The sequence below is a fragment of the Carettochelys insculpta genome, chromosome 9, assembly GCF_033958435.1.
Source record: "Carettochelys insculpta isolate YL-2023 chromosome 9, ASM3395843v1, whole genome shotgun sequence".
Taxonomy (NCBI): domain Eukaryota; kingdom Metazoa; phylum Chordata; order Testudines; family Carettochelyidae; genus Carettochelys; species Carettochelys insculpta.
The window spans coordinates 4957839-4983643 of record NC_134145.1 but is presented as its reverse complement, the minus strand read 5'-3'; the positions used below and the strand labels follow the sequence as shown (position 1 = coordinate 4983643).

General features: G+C 55.2%; 1 protein-coding gene across 1 annotated transcript in view; it reads left to right on the top strand.

Moving 5' to 3' along the window:
• The window catches only part of PIK3R3 (phosphoinositide-3-kinase regulatory subunit 3), a 270402-nt gene that overhangs the window by 100411 nt on the left and 144186 nt on the right, over positions 1-25805 (top strand). Inside the window, exons 5-6 of the mRNA XM_075003471.1 lie at positions 22623-22824; positions 23787-23860. Coding sequence (XP_074859572.1) covers positions 22623-22824; positions 23787-23860 — 276 coding nt within the window. The remainder of the gene's footprint in view (positions 1-22622; positions 22825-23786; positions 23861-25805) is intronic.

Below are 25805 nucleotides of genomic sequence, written 5' to 3'. Positions count from 1 at the left end.
AGGTCAGCTGTCTCCCCTCCTCCCCTCAGTAGGAATGATCTCCGAGGGCAGAGCAGCCTGGATCGCTCAGTCAGCAGGCGATGTGTTTGGATACCTACGAGACGCCAGGCCATTCTTACAGGACGGCGGGGCCCTGTCCTGGAAAGCAGCGGCAAAGACTGGTGGTTTCTGCTCCAGGATCCTGTGCGCTCCCCGTGCGACGCTGGGGCCAAAGGAATTCATCACCTCCTGGGCTAGATAAACGGGGGTGCTCGAGCAGGAGCAGAGAGGCAACTTTACCGCTGTATTCGGCACTGATGCGAGCGCTGCTGGGATCTCGGCTCCGGCTCCAGAGCCCGCAGCTCAGAGCCAACGGAGGGTTTGGAGAAGAGCCATCCAGTGGTTCCAGGGTTAGAAAACCTGCCTGAAAGCCATAGGCTCAAGGAGCCGAACTACACAAAGGTTAAGGGGAGGCTTAATTCGAGTCTGTAAGTGCCCTACATCCGGTCCGGGCTCTGCAGCCCAGCAGAGTAAGGTCTGACCCAGTCCGGCAGCTGGAATTTAAAGCTACATCAGTTGAAACTAGTGGTGGAGCAGTGGTGGAAAAAGTGGTGGAAATGTGAGCAGTGGTGGGAAAGGGACCCAGAAAGTAACTTGAGTAACAGTGCAGCTGCTTTCACTTCTGGATTCTTGAGTACAATCAAGATGTGGCGTGTGTACTTTTACTCAAGTAGTTCCCCCCCACCAGAGGGACCGGGGTGACTTGTACTTAAGTACATCCCCCCAGCAGCTGTACTTTTACTTAAGTAACTTTTGAGGTACTTTTTGCAGCTCTGACATGCATCTGATGAAGTGGGTCTTATGCTCCAAAAATCTGATAGCCTCGAAGGTGCCCCAGGACTTCTCATTGTTTTTGTGGATACAGACGAACAGAGCTCCCCTCCACTACTTTTCCAGCTCTGGATGGAAGGTATAAATTGCCAACCACGAGAGTAACTAACCAATAACTTACCCAGGATCCCACTGGATTCCGTGTCTCTGGCAATTTTGGGATATTTCTCCAAACGCTTGGCCGCAGGAGCTGTTCGGGAGCGGCTCTCTGTCCTGTGTTCGTCAGGTCAGGCTAGATTGCCGACATGTTCCTGGCCAGTGGCTTTGTAAACGCTGGCCCTGCGAAAGAAAGGAAGCGGTGGTGGTATAGTGGTGAGCATGGCTGCCTTCCGAGCAGTTGACCTGCATTCAATTCCCAGGCAATACAGTGGTGTGCTTAAGGATAGGTGTCCATCAGGTGGATGGGATATTGGTGTGGGACACAGGAGATATGTGTCCTACTCCCAGCCCTTCCATTAGCTGCTGGGTGACTTCTATGAAGCCCAGGGCACTCCCTGTAGCAGATTCTGGCTACTGTTGTTATTTTATGATAGCATCTAGCCTGCAACTGTCGTCGTCCTGGTCCAAGCAGCGAGCTGATTTCCAGTGCCTGTGGGGCTGTTGCACTTGGAGCAAGATGCTGGTGATACAAGTCAGCCAGATCCTTGGCGGCATCTTATTTGTGCACAGAACATTTGTTCTGTGCCAGAAAATCGCGGGCTCTGCCCATCCACTGAGCTGTGTACTCCAGGAGCTTCCTCTCCGGCTCACAGACACACCGTCTCTGGCTGGCCCTGCCTCTAACTCAGTCTGCAACCAGGGTCTGAGCACCCGACTCTGCAACCAGGGCAGCCCCTGTTCAGCCACCTGCCCCAGCTCTGAGCTGGCGTGAGGTCTGTTCGCTGGGGGTGCTCACCACCGTTGTCTGCAGCCGGTTTTCCTGCAGAAAGCAGGGCGACCGCCCCTTCTGTTGAGCCTGCCCCAGGCTGCTTGGCCCTGATGGCTTTGGCGTGCTCTGCGTTGGACTGTCTTTGGCTGTGAGGCTGTGGACGTGTCTGCAGCTTGTGCTGTACTGCAGTATAGCCGTTATCTACGTGGACAGGAGGGGGTCTCCCCTCTACAGGGGCAAGCTGCCTCTCCAAGGGGCAGTGCAATTCCGGCACTCACCTACTGCTTATTCCGTGGAAACTGCCTCCCTTGGGAGCGAGGCTCTTCTCACACACAGACACGAGTGACAGCCCTGCTGCTCTAAGGGCCGGGTGCGAATTGCCCCTTAGGGCCACTGGGCAGCAGCAGTTAGATCTCTAAGGCCCCAGAGGTGCGGGGCCCTCACTGGCTGAGTGGTCTGGCCCCAGCACATGCGGTTGGAAAGCTCCTCGTGAATCACGTCACTCAAAGCGGCCCAATGGCAGGAGCATCGCCCTGGCCAGCGTGAGATTGTTAGTGCCGGTGCCTCACACCTGGGTGTTCACCTTTCGCCTTGGCTGGCTCTGGCCTGGGTTCCTGCAGCAAGCTCTCTCCACACACAGCTCGTGGCAGGGTGAGGTCCTGGCTCAGCCCCGGATGCTGATGGCGGCTGTGGAAATACAGTTTCCTGGCAGGAGAGCTCTGTCTCTTACGGGTACTGATCTGGTCCCCATCCTCACAGCACATGAGCACCTCAGTTCAAGAATCCCTGAGAAGCAGGATGGGGCTATGAGCTGCATGGCACAGAAGGGGAAACTGAGGCTCAGTGAGGCTAAGTGACTCACCCAAGGATGTTCTGGGAGTCTGTAGCGGAGCAGAGTCTTGACTCGCTCTCTTCAGCACACACGGTGCCTCTTCGTGTGTGCGGAGCAGCCTGCCCTGTCACTTAGCAATCCCCACTCACTAAGCCATGCAGAACAGCCCCCAGCCGGCCCCTGCCCCTACGCTTCCCAGCTGGCCAGAAGGGGTCGCCGTTGAGCAGCCCGAGACCCATGTCTCCTGCATCCCAGTGCTGATCGGCGGCGAACAAACCCACCTGGGCTCCATTCCCTTAGTTACTCAGCTCTGCAGGGGCCTGCGTGCCTTCCCAGCGTCTCTGCAAGGCAGGAGCCTTGTCCGCAGGCACCCGAAGGGTTAACGCTCGACTTCCCTGAAAAACTTGGCGCCCTCTTCCTTCTGCTGAGCCCAAGCTTTGCAATAAGATTTCCCCCTCTGTTGTTGTTCTGACTGCCCGGGACCTTCCTGTCTCACGGAATCAGCTCTCCCACCTTCTGCGGGATTAGCACCTCTTTAAATCCTACTTTTGGCTCACCGGGGAAGGACCGAGACTCCTGATCATTACGAGAAACACAACTGGCTAAATGAGCCCCTGCTGAGTTAGCTCTTAACAAGGGACGGCTCCAGCTCGCAGGCGGGTTTGAGTATGGGCCTATGGTTGTGAGTTCAATCCTGGAGGGGGCCATTTAGGGATCTGGAGCGCTTGGCCCTGCCAAGAGAGCAGGGGACTGGACTTGATAACCTCCCGAGGTCCCTTCCTGCTCTATGAGATGTGTGCATGTGTTTCCTTTGCCAAGCGCCTTTGGCTTTTGCCCCGCTGGGCTCGCTGGCTGACTGTTGCATCAGCTGGCCGCGCAAACCAGTCACACACGCACAAGTTCCAGGCTCCCCTTCCCACGCGTACCCCCAATGGTGCATGGCCTTTCTCCGGGGATCCCCCACAGCTCAGCTGTCCCAGCACCACCTGTCAGACCCTGGCAGCTCCGTTTCCTTCCGCTACCGCTCAGCCGCCCTGGCCCTGCGGAGGTGCGTGTACCGTTTGCAAAGCTCCGCCCGCTCTCGCGGGAGGAGAGGTGACCGCTGAGCTCCTGGAAGAAGAGCACTGGGCCTGGGAAAGGCTCACGCGCCAGCCGGGCTGTGCTAGCACCAAGCACCGTCTTCAGAGCCCGGGTTAGCGCTGCCACTCGCTCTTTATTTTCTGCTGCCAGGGCAGATCAGACCTGGTGCTTGCAGGACTCCCGCTGACCCCAGGGTGGTTGCATTGGGCCCCTCATTGGCCTTCATTCCTGTGCTCTGATTGGAGCTCCTTTGTCTGTGGACAGCCCTAGACCCGGCTGGTCTCACCCTGTTCCCCATCTCCCCGCAGGGCAACCAGCTGTACCATGGTGGAGCCGGGCTGTGGGGGAGGCAGCCGTGCTGATAGCAGGATGGGAAGGGCTGAGCATCCCCCCCGCATGCAGCTGGCCGGATGCCGGGCGTGCGCATGTCCCATGCCGTGAAGGAGCTGCTGTCTTGGGGTGGGCAGGAGGCAGGGGGGCTTGCACCTGGCACCTCTGGAGCTTAGCGCATGGCTCCTTGAGGTCCCTCCCAGCCCCACACGTAGAGAGGCCTGTCAGCATCACAGCAGGGCGGCCCAGGCACAGCCTGGGGGAGCAGGCACCAGCTGGAGACAAAATGGTGCTGTGGAGGGCGGCTGCCTCTGCGTTTCATATCCCCCCAGCCCAGCAGGGGCTGGGTGAGGCAGCGGGCTTAGGAGACAGCATGTCACTGTTAAAAGCCACCCCTGCCACAACACAACCCCTGTGAGCCATCTCCTCTCTGCCGCTCGCCCTACGGCTGGGCCGGTGCGGGTAACACAGGAGCTGCCTCCATGGTCGGGATTTCCTTGGGCTGGGCCAGCTGCTGGCGGCACAGGTGTCCAGGATCGCTCAGCCTTTGGCAGGGGAACAGGCCGAAGCCAGAGCTGGGCCCGGGGAGGTTGAATGGGGGTTTGAGAGAAGCAGAGTCATGAACTTGGGGCCCCACCCCTCTAAGCTTCTTGTGGGGTGCGACCGCCACAGCTGTCACCACCACTTACGCCTCCCCCCCGAGCGTCTCCAGCACGGAACCTGCGTTGGACTCTGGTCCCGACAGTCGGCCAGGGGCTGCAGGCCGGGGGCTCGCCCCAGCTCAGATCGAGCAAGCCCTGTTTGCCTGGGGATGGGAAGCCTTCAAAGATAGCCCAGGAGCTGCAGGCTTACTCCAACGCCGGCAGTGAGATGTGTGCGTGAGCAGGGCCAAGTTCAAACCCCTTAGCTGTGCCAGCTTGTCATGTGATTGTCATGAGCCTGGGGTAGAGTAGCAAAGCCGCGGTGGGGGCTGTGTCTTGTCGAGGCAAGTGGCCGATGGATCTGTGAACGGCTGCCCCCTAGTTGCTAGGCTCAGAACTGTGTTTCATAAGCCCTCTATGGCTATTAGTGACTGAAGATTCTCCTTCAGCTCAAGGGGCAAGCGCCTGTGCTTTTGGAACAAGCAGGTCTGAGTTTTATTACCCCCCCACACACACACACCCCGTCTGTCCAAACAAGCAGCTCTGAGTTTTATTGCTCCCCCCACCACACACACACACACACACACACACACACACCCCATCTGTCCAGGCAGCTTTGGAGCTCTCTGGAAGGCATTTCTTGCAAGCGTGTGTCCAGGGAACTCTCCGACGGTGTCTCAGTTCAGCCTGGCTTTTCTCCGTCACTAGCTTCGCTCTCTGCCCTTCAGGGGATCCTCTGAGCCGTACACTGATTAAGTCCTCAGAACACTCTGCCTTCAAGTCTCATGCCTGGACGATGCCGAATTAGGAGCAAATTAAGCTCCAAAAAGCACCCATCAATTATAGCCAGCACAAATAACAATCATACCCTTTAATTTTAAACTTAATCCCTTTCATCCCAGCGTGCCCCCAGGCATAACACGCTCAGCAACCAAAATACACTGCAGCTGCCCTGGCGTGCCCCGTGTGCAGCCTTCGGGCCAAGGGGAAGAGAGGCTGAGAACGCCGGGGGAGGGACTGGGATGTGGCAGGGCAGGGTACCCCGAGAGGCAGGGGCCCTGAGTTTGTTAGGGTGAGAGCCTGCCAGTGGCTCTGCCCGGGTGCACCCCAGCAGCTAGCGGCATCGCTGGGTTTGCTGCAGCAAAGCCATAGTCAGGTTTAGGGCTTAGACTTTCAGGGCCGAATGATGCAGTGACGTGCCCCTCCCACGGCCTGGCTGAAGCTGCACGGGGCGAGAGAAGGCAGAGCTGGCGTGGAAGGGTGAAAGGGACGGTGCCTCCGTGTCCACCTTGCATTGCTGGAGAGAGACGCACCGATGGGGTGTCTGGATGGGTGGGTGATTGGCTGGAGGGGCAGATTTTTCTGTCTGGGTGGATGGATGGGTAGATATATGTATTGGTGTGTATGAGGTGGTGGTCGGTGTGTAGGGGTGAGTAGACGCACGGGGTGGTGCGGTGGGTGTGTAGGGGTGGGTAGATATACAGGGTGGGGCAGTGGGTGTGTAGGGGTGGACAGATGTATGGGGTTGGGGTGGGTGTGTACGGGTGAGGAGACATAGGGGTTTGGGGTGGATGTGTAGGGATGGGTAGACATATGGGTTGGGGGGTGGGTGTGCAGAGGTGGGCAGACGTACGGGGTTGAGGTGGATGGGTGTGTAGGGGTGAGTAGACGTATGGCATTGAGGGGGTGTGTAGGGATGGGTAGATGTACGGGGTTGGGGTGTGTGTGTAGGGGTGGGTAAACATATGAGGTGGGTGTGGGTGTGTAGGGTTGGGTAGACATACGGGGTTTGGGTGGATGTGTAGGGGTAGGTAGACACATGGGGTGAGGGTGTGTGTGTGTGTCAAGGTGGGTAGACATGGGGTTGGGGTGGGGGGCGGTGTACGGGTGAGTTGACATATGGGGTTGGGGTGGATGTGTAGGGGTGGGTGGATGTACAGGCTTGAGGTGGGTGGGTGTGTAAGGGTGAGTAGATGTACAGGGTTGGGGTGGGTGTGTAGGGGTGGGTAGACGTACGGGGTTGAGGTGGGTGGGTGTGTAGGGGTGGGTAGATGTATGGGGTTGAGGTGGCTGGGTGTGTAGGGGTGAGTAGACGTATGGCATTGGGGGTGTGTGTGTAGGAGTGAGTAGACGTACGGGTTGAGGTGGGTGGATGTGTAGGGGTGGGTAGACGTACGGCGTAGGGGTGGGTGTGTAGGGGTGGGTAGATGTATGGGGTTGAGGTGGGTGGGTGTGTAGGGGTGAGTAGACGTACGGGTTGAGGTGGGTGGGTGTGTAGGGGTGGGTAGACGTACAGGGTGGGGGGGGTGTGTAGGGGTGGGTAGACGTACGGGGTAGGGGTGGGTGTGTAGGGGTGGGTAGATGTATGGGGTTGAGGTGGGTGGGTGTGTAGGGGTGAGCAGACGTACGGGTTGAGGTGGGTGGGTGTGTAGGGGTGGGTATACGTACGGGGTAGGGGTGGGTGTGTAGGGGTGAGTAGACGTACGGGTTGAGGTGAGTGGGTGTGTAGGGGTGGGTAGACGTACGGGGTAGGGGTGGGTATGTAGGGGTGGGTAGACGTACGGGGTAGGGGTGGGTGTGTAGGGGTGGGTAGATGTATGGGGTTGAGGTGGGTGGGTATGTAGGGGTGAGTAGACGTACGGGTTGAGGTGGGTGGGTGTGTAGGGGTGGGTAGATGTATGGGGTTGAGGTGGGTGGGTATGTAGGGGTGAGTAGACGTACGGGTAGAGGTGGGTGGGTGTGTAGGGGTGGGTAGACGTATGGGGTAGGGGTGGGTGTGTAGGGGTGGGTAGATGTATGGGGTTGAGGTGGGTGGGTGTGTAGGGGTGGGTAGACGTACGGGGTAGGGGTGGGTGTGTAGGGGTGGGTAGATGTATGGGGTTGAGGTGGGTGGGTATGTAGGGGTGAGTAGACGTACGGGTTGAGGTGAGTGGGTGTGTAGGGGTGGGTAGACGTACGGGGTAGGGGTGGGTGTGTAGGGGTGGGTAGACGTACGGGGTAGGGGTGGGTAGATGTATGGGGTTGAGGTGGGTGGGTATGTAGGGGTGAGTAGACGTACGGGTAGAGGTGGGTGGGTGTGTAGGGGTGGGTAGACGTACGACGTAGGGGTGGGCAGTTGGAGGTGTAGGGCAATGGATGCCAGATACATATCGCTGCCTCTAAGAAGTTCGCATCCCCCTTATTTCCATCTCCTCGTCGTGGTCCTCCGAGCGCCCCACAGGCCAGTGGCTCAGCAGCTGCAGCGGTTTCCTCTCCTGTGCCCTTCATTGTGGGGCGGAGGCTGCTGTTGGAAGAGGCCTGGCTGGGCAGTGACACCAGAGCCCTGGCCCAGCACAGGGCTCTGCAGGTCCCCGCCTAGGCTGGGCTTGGTCTGACACCTGGTGTGCAGCTGGTTCCTCTGCCTGTGTCCAGTGACTCCTGCACCCCCACCCCCCGACCAGCCCACCCCCACACGCACACATCAGGACTGAGACACCGCTCCCGTCCAAGGACCCTCTCGGAAAGAGTTTTGCTCAGCTGGCTCCCAGCCTGGCCCGCAGGGAGTGTGGCCTGGGGATGGAGCGTCCTGGCCTGCCTGTCTCCCTCCTGCGTTCTAGGGAGGAAATCAAAGGCTGCCTCCTTTCTGAGAATAAAAACTCAATTAGAAAGCAATTAGTTGGACCGGCTCGTTAAGCCACTTCAAAGGGGATCTGTCTCTCCCCCTGCAGCCTGAGAGTTCCAGAAATTCCAGGGCAGGAACGATCTTTGTTCACTGCATGACAGCAGGAGAAGGCCAAGGCCGGGCACAGAGACGAAAGCAACTGCTGTGTTCACAGGCTTTGAAAGCTCTTTCTCTGGATGCGGGGAGTTAATTTTTACATTTGCCCTTAAATTCTCCCCTAGAATCAGCGAGGGGTGTGATTCCCAATGGGTGTGGACACGCCCACCCTAGCTGTCCCTGAGCTGGCCTGCACCTCTCCACAGCAGCTCAGATCCCACCGCCAGCTCCAAGTTGAGATGAAACCTAAATGGGACATCCAAACTCCAGACATTTCAGACTCTTGGCCTGCAGCTGAGAGATGTGGGACTGGAAATTTCACCTTTCCGAAGACTTTGTGGTTGGAGGGATAAAGGAAATTCCATGGAAATCCCACTGCTTGTGACCGACTGCCCCAAGCATTGATGAGTGTCCAACAGGGATCAGTGTTGCCCCAGCTGGGAGACAAACTAGGTGGTCTACGTGGCTTTTTCCATCTCTCGTTGCTGTGGTTCTTTGATTTGCAAACTTCTCGCCAGATTCAATACAGTTGCTACCAGGTCTCCGCAGGGAAGTCCCTGGAATGGTGTGGGGTCCTGGCAAATGGGCATTCCCCACTGGAGGCGAGGAGGGGGATTTCTGTCTGGGTGGGAGGCCTGCCAGGAGATCCAAGAACGTGATGCGAGGTGACTCTGGGGACTCGTGGAAGCAGTGTTGTGTCGCTGAAGAAATGCTCAGACGCGGGGCTAAGGAAGGGCCACTCTGCTGCTGCAAAATAGTCCTCTAGATGTTTGGTTGGTCAGACAACTCGTGCTCCTAAGACCATGTTCAGAGAGCTGCAAGGAACCAGGCAGGCTGGGGCTCTTTGGGATGCGTTCACACCCTCCTTCCCCTGCGTTGCTGATCTGTGAGACCCTCTGGTGGGTACGTGCTTTGCTGATCCACAGAAGAGATGAGTTATTCCAGTCCCTCTCTACAGAGTCCTCTAGATCGACTACAAAGCTCCTGCTTTTAGGTGTTGGGGGTCCACAGTCCAGTTCGCCATTTTTTGGCCAAGGAGACCCCAATTGTGGTTGTACCTTTTCCTCCTGCCCCCTCCTGTTTTCTCTGAGTCAAAACTCAGCCAAAGCCATCATCAAGTTTAGCTTCTCTTTGCGGTGAGCCTCTTCCGTCGCCTGGAGTTCCCCCCGATCCCACGATTGCCGTTCTCAGAACTACAGATCAGGTTTGCCAAAAGATCTGCAAACTTTGCCAGAGTCTGGAGAACGTAACAAAACTCCGAGCCAGAGGCGTTTGGCCTGGCTGTGGGGTTTGGTCTGGAAGTTCGGCTCAGTTCTGGTTAGAGCCCCTTGGGCATGGTGTCAAGAGTGTGATGTTCTTAGAGGAGACGAGATACTTAAAGCCCGTCCACAGAGATGGGCATCAGGACCTTTGGTGGGATCTTTCAGCCAGAAATAGCATCTTTAAGGCTGACATGTCCATCACTCCTTTCTACGGGGGTGAGCCTGGCTGTGGACCCATGTTCTGGAGTCTTTGACCCCATGACCTTATGGCCACCACCTGGGCTAAATCAACACGCAGTAGATCTTTGATATTTCTAGCAAACTTCCCAGGCCAAATGCATCCTTGATTCAATTGCAGTCACACTCCCCCAGCCATGAATGTGTCCCATCCAGCCTGCACGCAGATTAGTTGAAAGAGATGCCTCAGCCGCCTTCAGTGTGTCTGTCTTTTTGCCCGCAGTAAATGTTCATTACCAGTGCTCCTGCAGCTGTAAGACTGCACAGGCTGGACGCAGGCCAGAGGAGAAGAAAGCCAGGCCTTGCCCCTGTGACATCACATCATGCCTGCAGCCAGTGGGCCCGGCTCTTCAAACCATGCAACATCTTACAATGTTGAAGGCTTGGGCAGTTTCATCCTTTGTGGAAGGGCTGCACGTAGGACAGGGGCTGGGAGGAAGAGAGATGCTCTTGCCCTCCGGGAAATCAACCTTCTGGGGGCTTTGATAAAGAGAAAAGAAACGGTCACTTGCATAAGGTCAGCTCATCCCTGGGAAACCGGCCTGTGACACTTAGGGCTGGCTTGGGCGTCTTGAGGCTGTCCCAGTGCAGCGAGCGGCTGGATTGATGGTGCCATGCTAGGCTTGTACTCCCACAGCCTGGCAGTGGAAACACAGAGCTAGACATGGTCCTAGACACCACCCAGTCGGAGAAGGACATTAAAGGGTCAGAGAGAATCATTGAATCCCAGGGCTGGACGAGACCTCGGGGGGTCATCGGCAGGATCAGCCCCAACTAAATCATCCCAGCCAGGGCTTAAAAACCTCCAGGGGTGGAGATTCCAGCCCCTCTCTAGGCCACACATTCCAGGGCTTCACCACCCGCCTGGGGAAAGAGTTTCTCCTAACATCCAGCCTACGCTTCCCCCTCTGTAACTTGAGACCATTGCTCCTTGTTCACCACTGAGAACAGCCTCTCGCCATCCTATTCGTAATCCCCCTTCAGGTAGTTGAAGGCTGCTGTCAAATCCCACTTCACTCTTCGGTAGACTAAACACGCCCAGATCCCTCAGCCTCTCCTCATAAGTCGTGTGCTCCAGCCCCGAATCATTTTGGTTGCCTCTGCTGGACTCTCTCCAATGGGTCCAGATCCTTTTTGTAGTGAGGGGCTCAGAACTGGACACAATATTGCAGATGTGGCCTCACCAGTGTCAAACAGAGAATAATCACTTCCCCTCATCTGCTATATCTTACTAATGCAGCCCCATGTGCGTTAGCCTTCTAGGCTAAACCGGGTCACGGTTGGCTTATGACCAGCTTCTCATCCACTGTTGCGCCCAGGTCCTTTTCTACAGAACTGCTGCTTAGCCAGTCGGTCCCCAACCTAGAGCAGTGCTTGGGATTCTTATGTCCCAAGTGAAGGACTCTGCACTTCTCCTTGTTGAACCTCATCAAATTTCTCTGGGCCCAATCCTCCAATTTGTCCAGGTCCCTCTAGACCCTATCAGCGTATCTACCTCTCCCACTAGCTAAGCATCATCTGGGAGCTTGCTGAGGGTGCAAGCCATCCCCTCGTCCAGGTCATTAACGAAGATGTTGAACAAAACCAGTCCCTTGGGGGACTCTGCTTAATACTGACGGCCAACCAGACATCAAGCCCTTGAGCACAACCCATTGAGCCTGACGATGTAACCAGCTTTCCATCCATCTGATGGTCTAGTTATGCAATCCATACTTCTTGAACTTGTTGGCAACAATACTGTGGGAGACCATAACAAAAGCTTGCTAAGTCTGGGTGTATCACAGAACAGAGGGGTCAGGTGAAGGAGGAAGTGAGAGAAGGGGTATGGGATGGGGCTGAGGAACGTCCTGTGGGTGAGGAGTCCAAGTGAAGCTACCTGTAAGCCTTGCCCTGTATAATAAGCAGTACTCGGCACTCCCTGGAGCTTCTCTTGAAGTCTCACACTTTGGGTCGTCACTTCGGTCTAGCTCTCTAAATGCCTTTAGGTGCCTGACTCCCCTGGATCTCCTGGGAACTGAAATCTCTGAGGGTCTGAGCCAGCACTGACCCCCAACCCTCTCCCCTGCACCTCTGGCTTCAGGGCATTTTGATGTTCTGCATCCCACCGGGCTGGTGTTTGGAGCCGGCTGCCCTTCCTCCAAACCCCCAGCCCTGGGGCCCACTGCCTTGGGGAGCTGGCTTAGCCGCACGACTGCTGCATCCAACTGCCCAGCGCCTGAGCCTTGTAGCCACAGGCCAGGGGGGGTTTCCTGCCCTGGAAGGATTAAAGCTTCGTCCAGGGGGAGGTGCCCTGGACGTTAGCAAGGTTTGGTTTGCCTGGTAGTGCTGTCACCAGCAAGCAGGGCTCATGGCTTCCTTCCTCTAGATGCAGCCGTCTGCCTCTCTGGGCGCTGCACGCCCTGACCTGTGACATCATAACTCACCAGGCAGGGGGTGGAAGAACAGGGAGAGGAAGTCAGGGAGGAAGGGCAGAAAGTCCATGGGAAGAGCTGGTCTGACAGGAGGCGGTGTGGGCAGGGGCTTGCAGCACTAGACTGGGCCTGGATTCCTGGCTCTGCCACTGAGCTGCTGGGTTCACTTGGTCACGTCCCCGCTCTGTGCCTCAGTTTCCCTTTCTGTCATCTGAGTGTCATGGCGCTGCCCTGCATTGCCAAGTGCACTGAGAGCTGCGGGTGGTGGCTGTTGTTACTCTGCCTTCTCGTTAAGGCTCTGGATTAGGGCTCGGGACTGGCGATTAAGTTTTGGCAAACTCTGGTCTAATCTAATCATTGAGGTTCGTCTGCTGCGCTCAGCAGGCGAGTTGCTGCACCTGTCTAGGACTCATTTGCCCAGCTGTAAAAACGGGGCTAAAATCTGCCCACGACAGGGGCCGTGCAAACACAGAGAGCTGAGTCGGCTCTGCAGCCAGGGGTCGGCCTTCAGTGCATTGCTCTCGAATAGACCCGTTGCTAATTAGTGCTCCACCGGTTCCTAGCTACCTTGTTAGCAGAGACAGGCTCCGGCTGCAGAGGTTGGCTCTCACTTTGGAATCATAGAATCATAGGATGCTAGGACTGGACGGGACCTTGAGGGGCCATCGAGTCCAGCCCGCTGCCCTCATGGCAGGACCAAGCACTGTCTAGACTATCCCTGATAGACGCTTATCTAACCTGTTCTTAAATATCTCCAGCGATGGAGATTCCACAGCCTCCCTTGGCAATTTATTCCACTGTTTGACCGTCCTGACAGTTAGGAACTTTTTCCTAATATCCAACCTAAACCTCCCTTGCTGGAGGCCCGCTGTGCTCAGAATTGGCTCGCTGAGCTCCGAAGAGACCAGCCGTTACAAGAGTGCCCGCTATTTTTCCCCACCCTTGTGCGGAATAAGTTTTGTTCTCTGCACGAAGGTGTGTTCAGAGGTGCACCACCATTCGAGACACCTGCTGGCAGCTGTGGGTCCTCTGGGTGGCGCCTGAATCTCTCCTGGGCAGCTGCCCAGGCACTCAGCTTACAGGAGCACTGGCCACGGCCCTGACAGCCCGAGCCGGACTGGGAGACTCCTTAAGACACGTCCTGCTCCCCGCATGGCCCATTGGACACGTCTGCCCTCACTGATCTGTGTGTGCAAGTCTGAGTCCAGGCTCCACAGCTCCCTAACGGCTGGAGACACCCGGGCTCAAAGGCACAGAGCCCCCAGCGCTTCCCACTGCAGGGGGATGGAGCTGGGCTGAGCCAGGCCACACGGAGCTCTCTCTCCTCCGTGTGCATGGGCGGCACAGCAAAGGCCCGTCTGGTGGAGGAATCCCCTGTGGAGACCCCCAGAGCCTGCGGGGGGTGGAGCTATTTCAGGCCTCGGGAGGAGGGGTGGCTGGCTCGTTAGCCTGTCTTTATTAGCGGCTGTTTATTTTAGGCTCCTTGGATGCTTCCTTTCCGAGCAGGCGCCTGCGGCAACGGGCACCATTGGCAGGGGAGCAGCAGGGCAGCATCTGCAGGCCACCACATGCCGTGCCATATCCTGCCATGGGAGCAAACGGCACGGCGCAGCCTTCTGGGCTCACCCCTCTGAGTCCCTTTAGTCCAACCCCATGTGCATCTGCTCGGCTGGGCTCCTGAGGTCCGGGTCCACCCCATGCCCCATCCTCAGAGGGAATGAGTCTGTCACAGCTGTAGCAGCTCCCGCTTTCGGCTCCCTGCTCCGGTCAGAGAAGGGAGTTTCAGAGTTCTCTCGCTGCTGTGCCCCTTGAGCAATGGGAGAATCGCCTTCCTTGCCAAGCACTATGGGGACGATGACACACGGGGGAGCAGTTTTGATTGTGTCCTGCAGGGGTCAGAGAGGCGCATTCCCACCAGACAGCAAATAAATATCTTGCTGCAGGGGTCAGCAAACTTTTTACGCTGGGCCCCACTTTTTGTCCCTGCAATAAGCAGGGGCTGGCTACAGAGACGTCTCAACCTGGTCATCTGCCTTTGGTCTCCTTTCCGAAAAAGGCGATGGTGATGGCCCAGTTTTCCCCGGAGCTGGGCTGCCGGGGAAGCAGCGAGAGGAGCTCCAGGGTTTTTTTGTTCTCCCTGCTCCTTGTTTTCAGTTTAATTGTCTCCTCTCTCTCCCGCTTTGCCTAGTTTTAATTGTTCTCCTCTTTCCTCCAGCTCCGCGCTCTCCGGCCTCCCAGTGGTCTCATTAGCTGCCATCCTCAATCAGGGCCCCTCTCCCAGCAGCCTTGTTAGCTATGCAGGGCGCTGCCCTCGCTGGCTCCCAGCAGCCTTGTTAGTCTGCTGCCGCGTGTGCCTCCAAGTCCCACGTCTTAATTATTATTGTTAATGATGATTGTTACAAGTGGTTAAGAGGCGCCCGTCTCGCTGGTGTTCCCAGGTTCACTTTACAAGGCTGAGCTGTAACAGCAGACAGCGTCCCGGAAAGGGAGCTTGTATAGCTACCCAGCAGCGGGCAAGCTGCCTAGGGGGCAGTTAATTAACCTGTCTAGCGGTACACACATCTACCTATCTATCTATCCCCATACGCCTCTATCTATCCCCATACACCTCACCCATCTATCTATCCATCCCCATACACCTCCTCCATCTACCTATCCACACACCTCCATCTGTCTATCCATCTATCCCCATACACCTCACCCATCTATCTATCCATCCCCATACACCTCTATCTATCCCCATACACCTCATCCATTTACCTATCCACACACACCTACATCTATCCCCATACACCTCGCCTGTCTGTCTACCTATCTATCTCCTCCCACCCCTTCTATCTATCTGTCCGTCCCCATACACCTCTATCTATCTGTCCCCTTACACCTCACCCATCTACCTATCCACACACACCTCCGTCTATCCATCTATCCCCATACACCGCACCTGTCTGTCTACCTATCTATCTCCTCCCACCCCTTCTATCTATCTGTCCGTCCCCATACACCTCTGTCTATCTATCCCCATACACCTCATCCATCTATCTAGCTATCCACACACACTTCCATCTATCCGCATGCACCTCACTTGCCTATCTATCTATCTATCTATCTCCTCCCGCCCCCTCTATCTATCTATCTATCGATCTATCTGTCCTCACACACCTCATCTAATCTGCCTGTCTGTCTGTCCATTCCCACACACCTCTCTGTCCCCACACTCTACCTATTCATCCCCACACACCTCCTCTGCAGATCGATGGTCAGTCGGTCTCCCCACCTCGCTCCCTTTTCAGATACCTTTGTCTTTAAGAAAAAACTAAACCCACCCTTCCCTTTGCTCAGAGAAAGGTTTCATTCAATCGACATCAGGGACAGGGAGGGCCCAATCCTTGCCACGTACTCCAGCCACAGGAGCCAGGCCAGGCTGATTGCTGAAGTACATTTGTCAGTTTTGTCCTGTCTTGTTTTGAGTCCCAGGAGCCGAACCTTGCGTGACTTGGCCGGATCACTGGGATGCTGTTGTGTTTGCAGCAGGCCGGGTTAGCGCGGAGCGTGCCTGACCGACTCTTAAGTTACTAGACATCTGTAGTGCCCCAGAGGGGGTGGGGGGGGTGGGAATTCACAAGCCGGAGCATCCGATTTAACCCTTCCCTCCCCTGGTACCTGCTGCAGATCATCGAATCATAGAATACTTGGACTGGAAGGGACCTTGAGAGGCCATTGAGTCCAGCCCCCTGCCCCAATGGCAGGACGAAGTACTGTCTAAACCATCCCTGATAGACCTCTGTCTAACCTGTTCTTAAATATCTCCAGCGATGGAGATTCCACAACCTCCCTTGGCAATTTATTCCCGTGTTTGACCACCCCGACCGTAAGGAACTTTTTCCTAATGTCCAACCTAAACCTCCCTTGCTGCAGTCTGAGCCTGTTGCCTCTTGTTCTATCCTCAGAGGCCAAGAAGAACAAGTTTTCTCCTTCCTCCTTATGACACCCTTTTAGATACCTGAAAACTGCTATCATGTCTCCCCTCAGTCTTCTCTTTTCCAAACTAAACAAGCCCAATTCTTTCAGCCTTTCTTCGTAGCTCACGTTCTCTAGCCCTTTGATCATTCTTGCGATGCATCCAGCGGGATGGGAGAGTGATCCCGACAACTTTGCTGTCGCTGCTGGGGAAGGTGGGTTACCCACACAGACGGGAAGAACCCTCTGCTGCGTAGGAAGTGTCTACACTACAGCACCACTGTGGCGTAGCTCGGCTGCTGCTGCCGCAGCACCCATAATATACTCGGGGTCTAATGGCTGTGGGGAGCTGAGGCTACTGAAGGAGCTGGTGCCTTAGCAAAGGGACCCCTGGGTTCAGCGTCCCCCCGAGGGATATGCAGCGTTCCCAGGGGGAGCCCAGCCCCTGGCTGATTGCTGGCTGGAGCTGGGCAATCAGCAGCTCTCTGCTGAGGACTGAAATTAGGGGCCCAGCCAGGTGAGCTGCAAACAGTGTAGGAGCACCCGAGCGTGCAGCCGGTGGAAGGGGCTCGGCAGCAGCTTTCTCCACCCAGTTCAGCATCTCTGCTGCCTTCTCACCCAACCGAGGAAGCTGCTGGATAATTTCTTCCTGCCCGGCCTGTAGAGGTGGCCCACATCTGCCATCTCCCCAGCCTGAGCGTAAGCCTGGGGCTGGCGCCCAGAGCAGCGGCTGAGTGGGGATGGTGTTGCAGGAAGCAAATCTAGTCCCTGTGGCTTTTGGGCTTGGGGGTGATGCATTGGCTGGAACTCAGGAGTCTACTTTTGGCCAGGCCCCCGTGCCTCGGTTTCCCCATGTGGGATGATGATACGGCCCTTCTTTGCAAAGCACTGTGAGCTCAGTGGATGGCAGGCGTCAGGCCTGAGCGACGGCCGGGGCAGCTTGATGCCTGTTGAGGAGAAGAGAGGTGGTGAGGCCAGGCTGAAGGAGGGGGAGGAACTGATTCGATCCGAGGTGCCCAAGCTCGCCGGGTTTGCAGTTGTCCTCACTCCATACCCGCAGCACCGGGAGCCTGTGCCCCGGACAGAATGTGGAATCCAGATGACAATGTGTCCCTGTCTCAGAGGCCGGGCACTGGCCTGGCAGCTCACCCGCCTGCGGTGTGCCTGGCTGCTATTCCTGGTCACCCCCCCCACCCCCCCGGCCTCTGCTTAATTACGGCCTTGCAGTGGCTGTGACACCACCCTTCCCTGGGTCAATGCTTGCCGGCCGCGAGCACGTCCCTCTCCAAATAGAGAGGCTTCAGTTCACGCAGCTCCCGCTGGTCCGACTCCCGCTCCAGTTAGCCGTGAGCTCCAAAGCCACGCGGTCCCGAGCGGCCGAAGTAGCTGAGCTCACGCACCCGCCTGACGCCCAGTTCGAATGTCCAGGGAAAGCCGTCTGAGGCAGTGTTGTCTAGTGGTTAGACAAGAGGCTTGGCTGTGTGGGTTTTAGGTCTGTTAGGTGTTTGGACAGCCCCCACCCCCATCGGAGCTGAGCATCGCCCACTGTTAGTGGATTTAGCGTCAACCCTCCCATTGCCCAGTAAGGCAGGGCTCTTACTTTCACTGGACAGAGGGGAAACTGAGGCACAGGGCGGCAAAGGAAGTGTGATATCCCAAACCTTTCGAGTCCACAGCAAAGCCCTAACCTCTGGCCTGTCTAAGCCAGTGCACAGCCAGGTAGCTCAGTCCGGTTTTTAAAAAGTGGCCACCAATATGGGTGGGCCTTTGTTTTTGGTGGAGGGGGGAGTGATTTGAGACACCCCAAAGCAGCAGGTATTTCACCGACCTTTCTGGGACTGACCCCACCTTCACCTGCCTGTTGCGCGGTTGCCAGCACTATCTGACAAGCTGCCAGGCAGTGGGGAATCCGGCAGCTATGACTGGGTCCCTGATCAGCGTTCCCTGTAAGCTGAGCACTTGGGCAGCCACTCAGAAGACATTCAGACACTGCCCAGTTGATGAGCAGAGAGCCCACAGCCAGGTGTTTTATTTCTTCGGGTGGTGCACATTCTGTCCTGCCTCGTGCACATGCAAAATTATTCCACACATATATGGGAAAAAATCTGCACATGGATGTTAAAATTAGAGGGCACATTGTCCATGGCTCTCTGCAAAGCTGGTTTCCAGATCCATCTGTTCTCCCTGGGCGGGATTCCTGCCTGTCCTGGAATTCAGGTTGTGTCCTGAGTCCTGGCTCAGGCCCCATGTTCATCTAGGTCTCAGGGCCCCATCCAATGGATATGATAACACCACAATTTGATGTATCGCTGCCCTGAAGTGTGATCACCTCTAACCTCCCTTGCAGGAGAGCCGCAAGGGGAAAGAAGGAGCTTTTGTGTCTTCTCTCGAGCTTCTTTCTGATCTCTACTGAAAGCCCAAAAGGGTTGTTTTTCTGCTGATATTTTTTTAACCAAAGAAATAGCAGGAATAGCAACTCTGTTCTCACTCGGTTTTGCTGGAGGATTCCCTGGAGGCTCAGGAGAGGAACAGAGCATCTGATTGAAATGGAAGCGGTGTTTGGATCTTTGTCAAAGACGTCCTTTCTCCAAATGGCGTGTTGGACACCGGAATTAAATGGGGACTAGTTCGAGGTGCTTGTAAAGGGAGATGAGCTTTTTGAGAAACTGTTCATGACAATTTCTTTTTTTGTCCTTGTCAAACTGAATTTGCTCCTGCCAGCTACAGAGCTGGCAAAAACGTGCCAGCCGTTTTGTGACGCTTTGGTGCCCTTTTTAGTTCAAACGTCACAATTTTCCCACTAGCTCGAGCCTTGATAGAAACCGTGTAAAACCCCTCGAGTCCGAAACAATCACAGTAGTTCAGCCTGTAATGACAATTCTCCTCCCACCTCCACTCATCCATCAAGATTCAGCACAGACAACAACAGGCGCTCCAACGCGAGCAGAAGGCAATATATTTTACCACCCCAGACCTTTCTGTTCTGCTTCAAGTAGCACAAAGAAGCAAAACTGAAGGGTGCTCACCCACTTTTCCCCCTTTGCAGGTCGCTATAAAAAATCCTACAATCTGAAACTGCTATGCATTCCCCTTCAGCACAATGGTTCATCTTTGTCCCCGACATACCACTTTTCTCTTGCCCTCTCAATGACCTCCGCACATCCCATATTCACCTGTCCGGTGTAGATCGTAGCCAGCAGGGGAAACACCCTGTGTTGCTCTCACTGTGAAAGGTGGAACTCCAAACTAAAACTAAATTGCAAGCCTGCTTACTGCGTAAATACTCACCAGCCTCTTCTGGCAGATGCTGTGTCACTTTTAAAAAGTAGTAACAGAGAGGGAGCCGTGCTAGTCTATATACTATCAAAACAAAAAGCAGTCAAGTAGCACTTTAAAGACTAGCAAAATAATTTATTAGGTGAGCTTTCGTGGGACAGACCCACTGTGTCTTAAATATTGAGGCTGTTCTGGTACGGCTATGGTCTGAAGAAGTGGGTCTGTCCCATGAAAGTGCATCACCTAATAAATTATTTTGCTAGTCTTTAAAGTGCTACTTGACTGCTTTTTTTAATAAAACTAGAGTGCCTGCATCCTTCTCCAGATACAGGTAAGGCGCAGCCTTGGGCAAAACCCACTGCGCACACTTAAATGCCCCTGCGGCTTCAGTTGTGCATGGAATTTTGCTAAGTACTGCCATGTTCCACCCAAGAGTCAGCCGCATTTCTCAGGTGGCTGAAGTGTTTCCCCCATACAGTCTGTAAAGTGCTTTGGAAGCGGTTGAAATGTAATGTATTCCCCCATGGCTGGAGTCTGCTCTCTGTTGCTCCCAGGGGAATTTAGACCCACTGTGCTAAGATCACTGGAGCTGGTCAGGAAGTCCTGGAGTGTCACAGAAGTCAGTGTTTGCCTTGTAGCATGTCAGCCTGGTGCGGGGGGAAGTTGTCATTCCTGTGTCAGTAAGCTGTCACTGACGTGTCAGAGCCCCAGCGTGGGACCAAGGCAAAGAATTATTCATGTAGGGATCTTAAAATGGTGTATAGCTCGTCCCTTTTAATTTGGCCTCTTGGGTCCTGCATGGCCCCTGCCTGCTCCCAGCCCTTCTGTCCACTGGAGGACCAAGTCTTCCTGGTTCCACAAATAGCAAAAGAATGCTCTTTGCAACCTCTGCACAATGGTTTTCTATTTCTGGCAAAATAAACTTTGTGCAATAAAAAGGGTGGGGAGAGAGAGCAAATTTGAAGGGAGGACTGGTTTGGTGGCCCTAAGGCGAGGAACTCAGGAGGCAGAGGTGGGGGGTCAAGTTATGGATACTGGACCACAATGTTATAAACACACCCACCCTATTAAGTAGTCCTTTGGGAATGGAAGAGTAGCAAGTTTAGACTTCTAGGGATTGCCTAAGGAACACCTTCCCCACACTCCGTGATCAGCTTTTTCGTAGAACCAGTGAGACTTGGTCCTCCAGTGGCCAGAAGGGCTGTGAGCAGGCAGGAGCCAAGCAGGGACCAAGAGACCAGATTAAAAAGGGCTGTTTGCTTCTTTCGATGGCCTGTTCTGGATGATGCTGTGATGGGAAAGGATGAGTCCCCCCTGTCTTAACACAGAACACCAGCCTGCATCAGGAGCCGCACACAGACAGTATTTGGGTTGGCTCAGCAAACGACTGTTGCTTTATGTTTCGATCCTTGGCACCAGATGGCCACTGTGAGTGGTGGCCATTTATTTTCTATCAAACGAGGGCCAGCCAGCCTCAGTAGCACAGCCGGGCTCAGGTGAGCTCATGCAATAACCGTGCAATCCAGGCCTGGGGTTAAATCCCTGCTGCCTGCAGGGAACGGCCTCTTGGGATGGCTGCAGCAGCAGTTTCCCACGCAGAACAGAAACGGCACATTGCAAAGCGCTGGCACCATGCAACCTAGGCTTAATTCCGAGGGGCTGGGATGCGAAGCAGCAGCAGAGAACTTGCAGGACACGAGGGCCGTAGAGGCAGAGCAGGGTGTGTTACTGGTGCTGTGCAGCGGTTTGGCTCTGTTAAAGCCTTGCCTAGGGACTTTTGGGCAGGTGAAAGGAGACACATCGACAGCACCACTTGGTTCTGGGCCAGCCAGCTGTGGATTGCAGCTGTCTCTCCCAGGCTGAAATCCCCCCTGGACAGGAGCCAGGAGAACATCTCGGTACCACTTCAGCCTGGAGGTTTAGTGCTGGCACAGTGGTAACTCTCCCCTGCAGTGTGATCAGCTGCTGTGACAGTCAACTCAGCAAGACCATCCTTAGGATATATGGCGCCCTGCTAGTGTTTGCTGTGAGCTGAACGCTGGGACAGCCACCCAGGAGAGGCCGCGCAGTTAATCAGCAGGTCACCCACAGCCACCAGTACGTGCTTCTGTGGTGGTGCGCAACTTGCCTTGCCTCGGTGCAAATCACAAAATTTATTTCACCCACCGATGGAAAAAACAATTAGAAGAAACATTGGGCCCTACCCAGTACAATTCCACTGGTGCCCCTGTGCCCGATGGCTGCTGGAGAGACGGGGAGATGATTTTTTAAAGCTGTGGTTTTATAATCTTCGGCAACACACCAACGAACAAATGTTAAAGCAAGTTTTAAACGCAGGCCCTGACAGTAAATCCCCCCAAAACAAGCAGTCCTGAAGCACCTTAAAGACTAACACATTCATTTATTAGGTCATGAGCTTCCGTGGGTCTTAAGACCCACGGAAGCTCATGACCTAATAAATGAATGCGTTAGTCCTTAAGGTGCCACAGGGCTGCATGTTTTTGTGAAGCTACAGCCTAACACAGCTCCCCGCTCTGAGACAGGAAATTCAGAAACCAACGGCATTTACCTGGGGTTGGCCAATGGCTTCGTTAACACTTGAATGGCTCTTCCACAGGTTCTGCTAAGCTTGGGCAGGTTTTTTGCACTTTTCAGTGCACTCAGAATGCTCTTTTCAACCTCTGCACAACGATTTTCTCTTTCTGGCGTAAAAAACTTTGTGCAATAAAATGGAAAGGGAAAGAGGAGGCGGCGAAGCCACAGGACAGGGGTAGGAAGAGGCAGGCGGGTGGATATTAAGACCCAGCAGGGTCCCACAATTTGGGGTGCCCTACACAGCTGCGGGCTGCAGCCCTGGGGCTGAGGCTACGTCCGTACTGTGCTGCGGAGGGGGTGATGGGCGCGAGCGGTACTGTGCCCCAGTGGGCTGCATGGCGATTCCCCGGTGTGGCTGCTGCAGGGCCGACATTGTCGCCTTCGGCGAGGGCTTCCTTAACGCCAGCAAGGTGCCTGGGTAACAAACTTTGCCCTCCAGCCTGCAGGTCTCGGGGCTGGTGTGCTCTTCCCTGGGCTAAAAGCTTCCTTTCCTTCTGCTGCAGAAACCCAGAGCCTGGCAGAGTGCGGCCGGCAGGCGAAGACCCTCCTGGACTCCCCCGCGCTGCCCCAGCCGCACAGCATCCTCCTGCAGCAGCTCACCCGGCACTTCTGCACGCTGTGTCAGAGCGGGAGCAAAAGCCGCCTCACCCCCCGGGTGCTGGGGGAGCTCTTTGGCGAGGTGATCTTCCGCCCGTCGGCGGCCAGGTGAGCTGATGGCCAGACAGCGCCTCCATCTCTTGCACTAACGTACGGCCGGCGCCCAGCACCGGGGGAGGGGAGCGGAGGGCGGGGCTGTTGTCACCCACCAATGAGTGGGTCGGGATGGAGCCCTTTCAGTGCCAATCAGCAGACGATGCGTGTCTGCTGCAGCAAGGGCATGCCACCTTTTTCTTTCCAAGCCCCGCCCCCCAAAATCATCCCGCCCCCACCATGCTCTAAAAATTCCAGAGCCCAACGTTTTTCAAGTACTTTGAGATCGTTTGCTGAAATGAGCTCAGAAGAGGCTGAGGAGGAGATTCATTCTTTCTCAGTGGAAGTGGTATAGGAGCCACTCCACAGGAGAGTGACCCAGGCTCCTAGGCTATGGCTAGATGATTTTTGCTATTTCGGCAACTCTGGGGCTAAACGCCGTGCTCAAAATAGCAGCACTGTTTGTGGAACCAGCGAGACTTGGTCCTCCAGTGGCTAGAAGGGCTGTGAGCAGGCAAGGGCCAATCAGGGCCCAAGAGGCCAGATGAAAAAGGGCTTATTTCGAACCCCAGTGCCACTTATTTCGAATCTCAGTGCCCTTTGGATGGCACCAGGTTCTAAATAAGGTAGCTGGAATTGCATAAACGATTTCGAGCTACAGCTACCGTCGAGCTGTAACGTGAGGTGTGTGGGTTTCAGCACCACCCCTGGATTTGTTCACAGTCCCCCAAGAACAGGAGGTTAGGAGGTGTGGTACCCTCAGCTTAACCCCTGCAAGGCCCCTCTTCCCCTCAGGAAGACAGCTCATGGCCCAGTCCTTCATCAAGAGATGATTGTGTTTCCAGGTGGTGTCACAATCCCACCTGATAACAGAGCTCCATGCCTCATGCCTCCTCCAGGCCATAGCTGTAACCAGGAGGCTCTGCCTGTCCTTTCACTGAGCTCTGTCCTCACCTTCCACCCTCTTCTCTGCACAGCACGGAGGTGAACCCAGAACACCATGTGAGGATCCTGGAGGCTCTCCTCGTGGCCGAGATGCAGCCTGCCCCCGGTAGGGAATGGTCCAGAACGGCGGGGCGAGGTGGGGGAACAGCGGGGAGTCTGAGCGTGGAATGCATTGGGGAATGAAGGTAGAGGAGTCCCGGTCTGCACGCGACCCGTGGGTCTCTCCTCTCACTGCCGTGGGGCGGAAGAAGCAGGATTCTCGGGGCCTTGGGCAGGGTCATTCCGGTCCTTGTCGGTTGCTGATGTGGCTGGAGGCGGCTGTTCCATGCTGAGAAGTGACTTCCCTAGAATTTATTAAGGTGCCTCAGAAGCAGATGAGGCCGTGACTTAACTGACTTCACCCCAGGCCGGGCAGAAGGGCAGGGCCTGGCCCTGGGGATTTTCTACTTGGTCTCGAGGGACTAGCAGAGATGCTCTTCCTGGATGTTTCTGGAGCGGGGTAGCTTCTGAGGGGGGCCAGCGCATGCAGGGAGGGGAAGCTGTTTGCATGCTGTGTGGTATTTCCCAGCAGGCTGTTGGGCTCGCGGGGGGTTTGTTTGCTGTGCTGTTGTTGAAGGGGGACGCTTCCATCTTGCTGACACGAGCAGAGATGAGTGAGGTGGTGGTGAGGGAAGAGCCCCGGCGGGTAGGACTTGGCTTTGGTGTTGAGCCATTTAGTGGAGAAGTTTTCTGTCCCTTGCACCAAAGAAACCTCAGTGAGCTCTGGAGATGGACCTGAGGAAACCACCCTGGCTCTGTGCTGGAGGAGTAGAGTCTATTCTTCCTTTTCTTGGGAGGACTTCAAATGGGAAAGTGCTGTCCCAGCTTGTCTGCAAGGGGTCTGCAATGCTGTCCCTTTAGAAAGCTAGTGCAGGTAGAACCTCTCTAGTCCGGCAACATCCGTAATCCAACATGAGTTTACTTAGCTGGATGACCACTTCTCCTGGGTGTGGCCAAGTTTCTCGTGGTCCCATGAAGTTTGTTTCCAGTCACCAGTCCTGGCTCTCAGTGTTCTGTGCTGTTATTTGGCTTTAATTTACCCCTAAATGTCTTCTCAGAGTCCAATAAGAAGTGGAAGCATTGGTAATGCTGCTAGACAACACTGACCTCCCATAATCCAGCAAATTGTCTCATTCAGCACCAGTCAGGTCCCGAGGGTGCCGGATTAGAGAGGTTCAACCTGCAGTGAGTTTCTGACACGCCTTAATGTTACGTGTGTTGAACAAGTCGAGGTTGCATGGCAGAGTTCATTTCTAGGTGCTCAGGTCCGGCCCTAGAAAGTCTGCGACAGACTTTGTTTTAAATGGGGGAAGCAATTAAATGTTTTAAATGGGGGAAGCAGTTAAATGTGTGGAGTAAAACTGAAGCAGAGAACATGTTCGCTGTGCACATGATTTTTCAACTCAGGTTGGTTGAATTTAGGTCGCCATCCGTTTGTGAGACCTACCAAAGACTTTTGTATTGACAGCACATAACAGAGCACGTTGTACCTTGTGGTGGGTTGGAAAGAGCCTGTCAAATCTGACTCCTCCTGTCCGTTTTATTGCTTCATATATAGCTCTTTCTTTGATCGCCGGACACGTTTTTGGAGTGTGTGATGTGTTTGAACATCACAGATGATGTTTAAAAATTCCTAACAGTAAAATAAATGGGCATCTTTCTCTTGGGCTGCATTCAGTAGACAACCAAAACCATCCTCATGAAAATTATGCGCAGTTGGATGTGTGGAGAAAATAATTACGAATTATTGACATGAGCCAGCTTCCCCATAGCTTGAGTTCTAGCTCTGTTTCCTTTGTTAACCAGCCTCCATAACTGGTTTGGGTTCTGTGCACTGCACAGTCACCTACAGCGGTGCTCTGCAACCTGTGTGCTGTGGCAAAGCAGTGCTGAGTGTGCCTCAGAGCTGTGCGCCAGGAGCGCCATCCACCGCTCTGCGCACGCACCCCACTGCTTCATGGGAGAAGCATATGGCAGCCGTGGCGGCGGCAGCAGCTCTGGGGTGGTGGCTC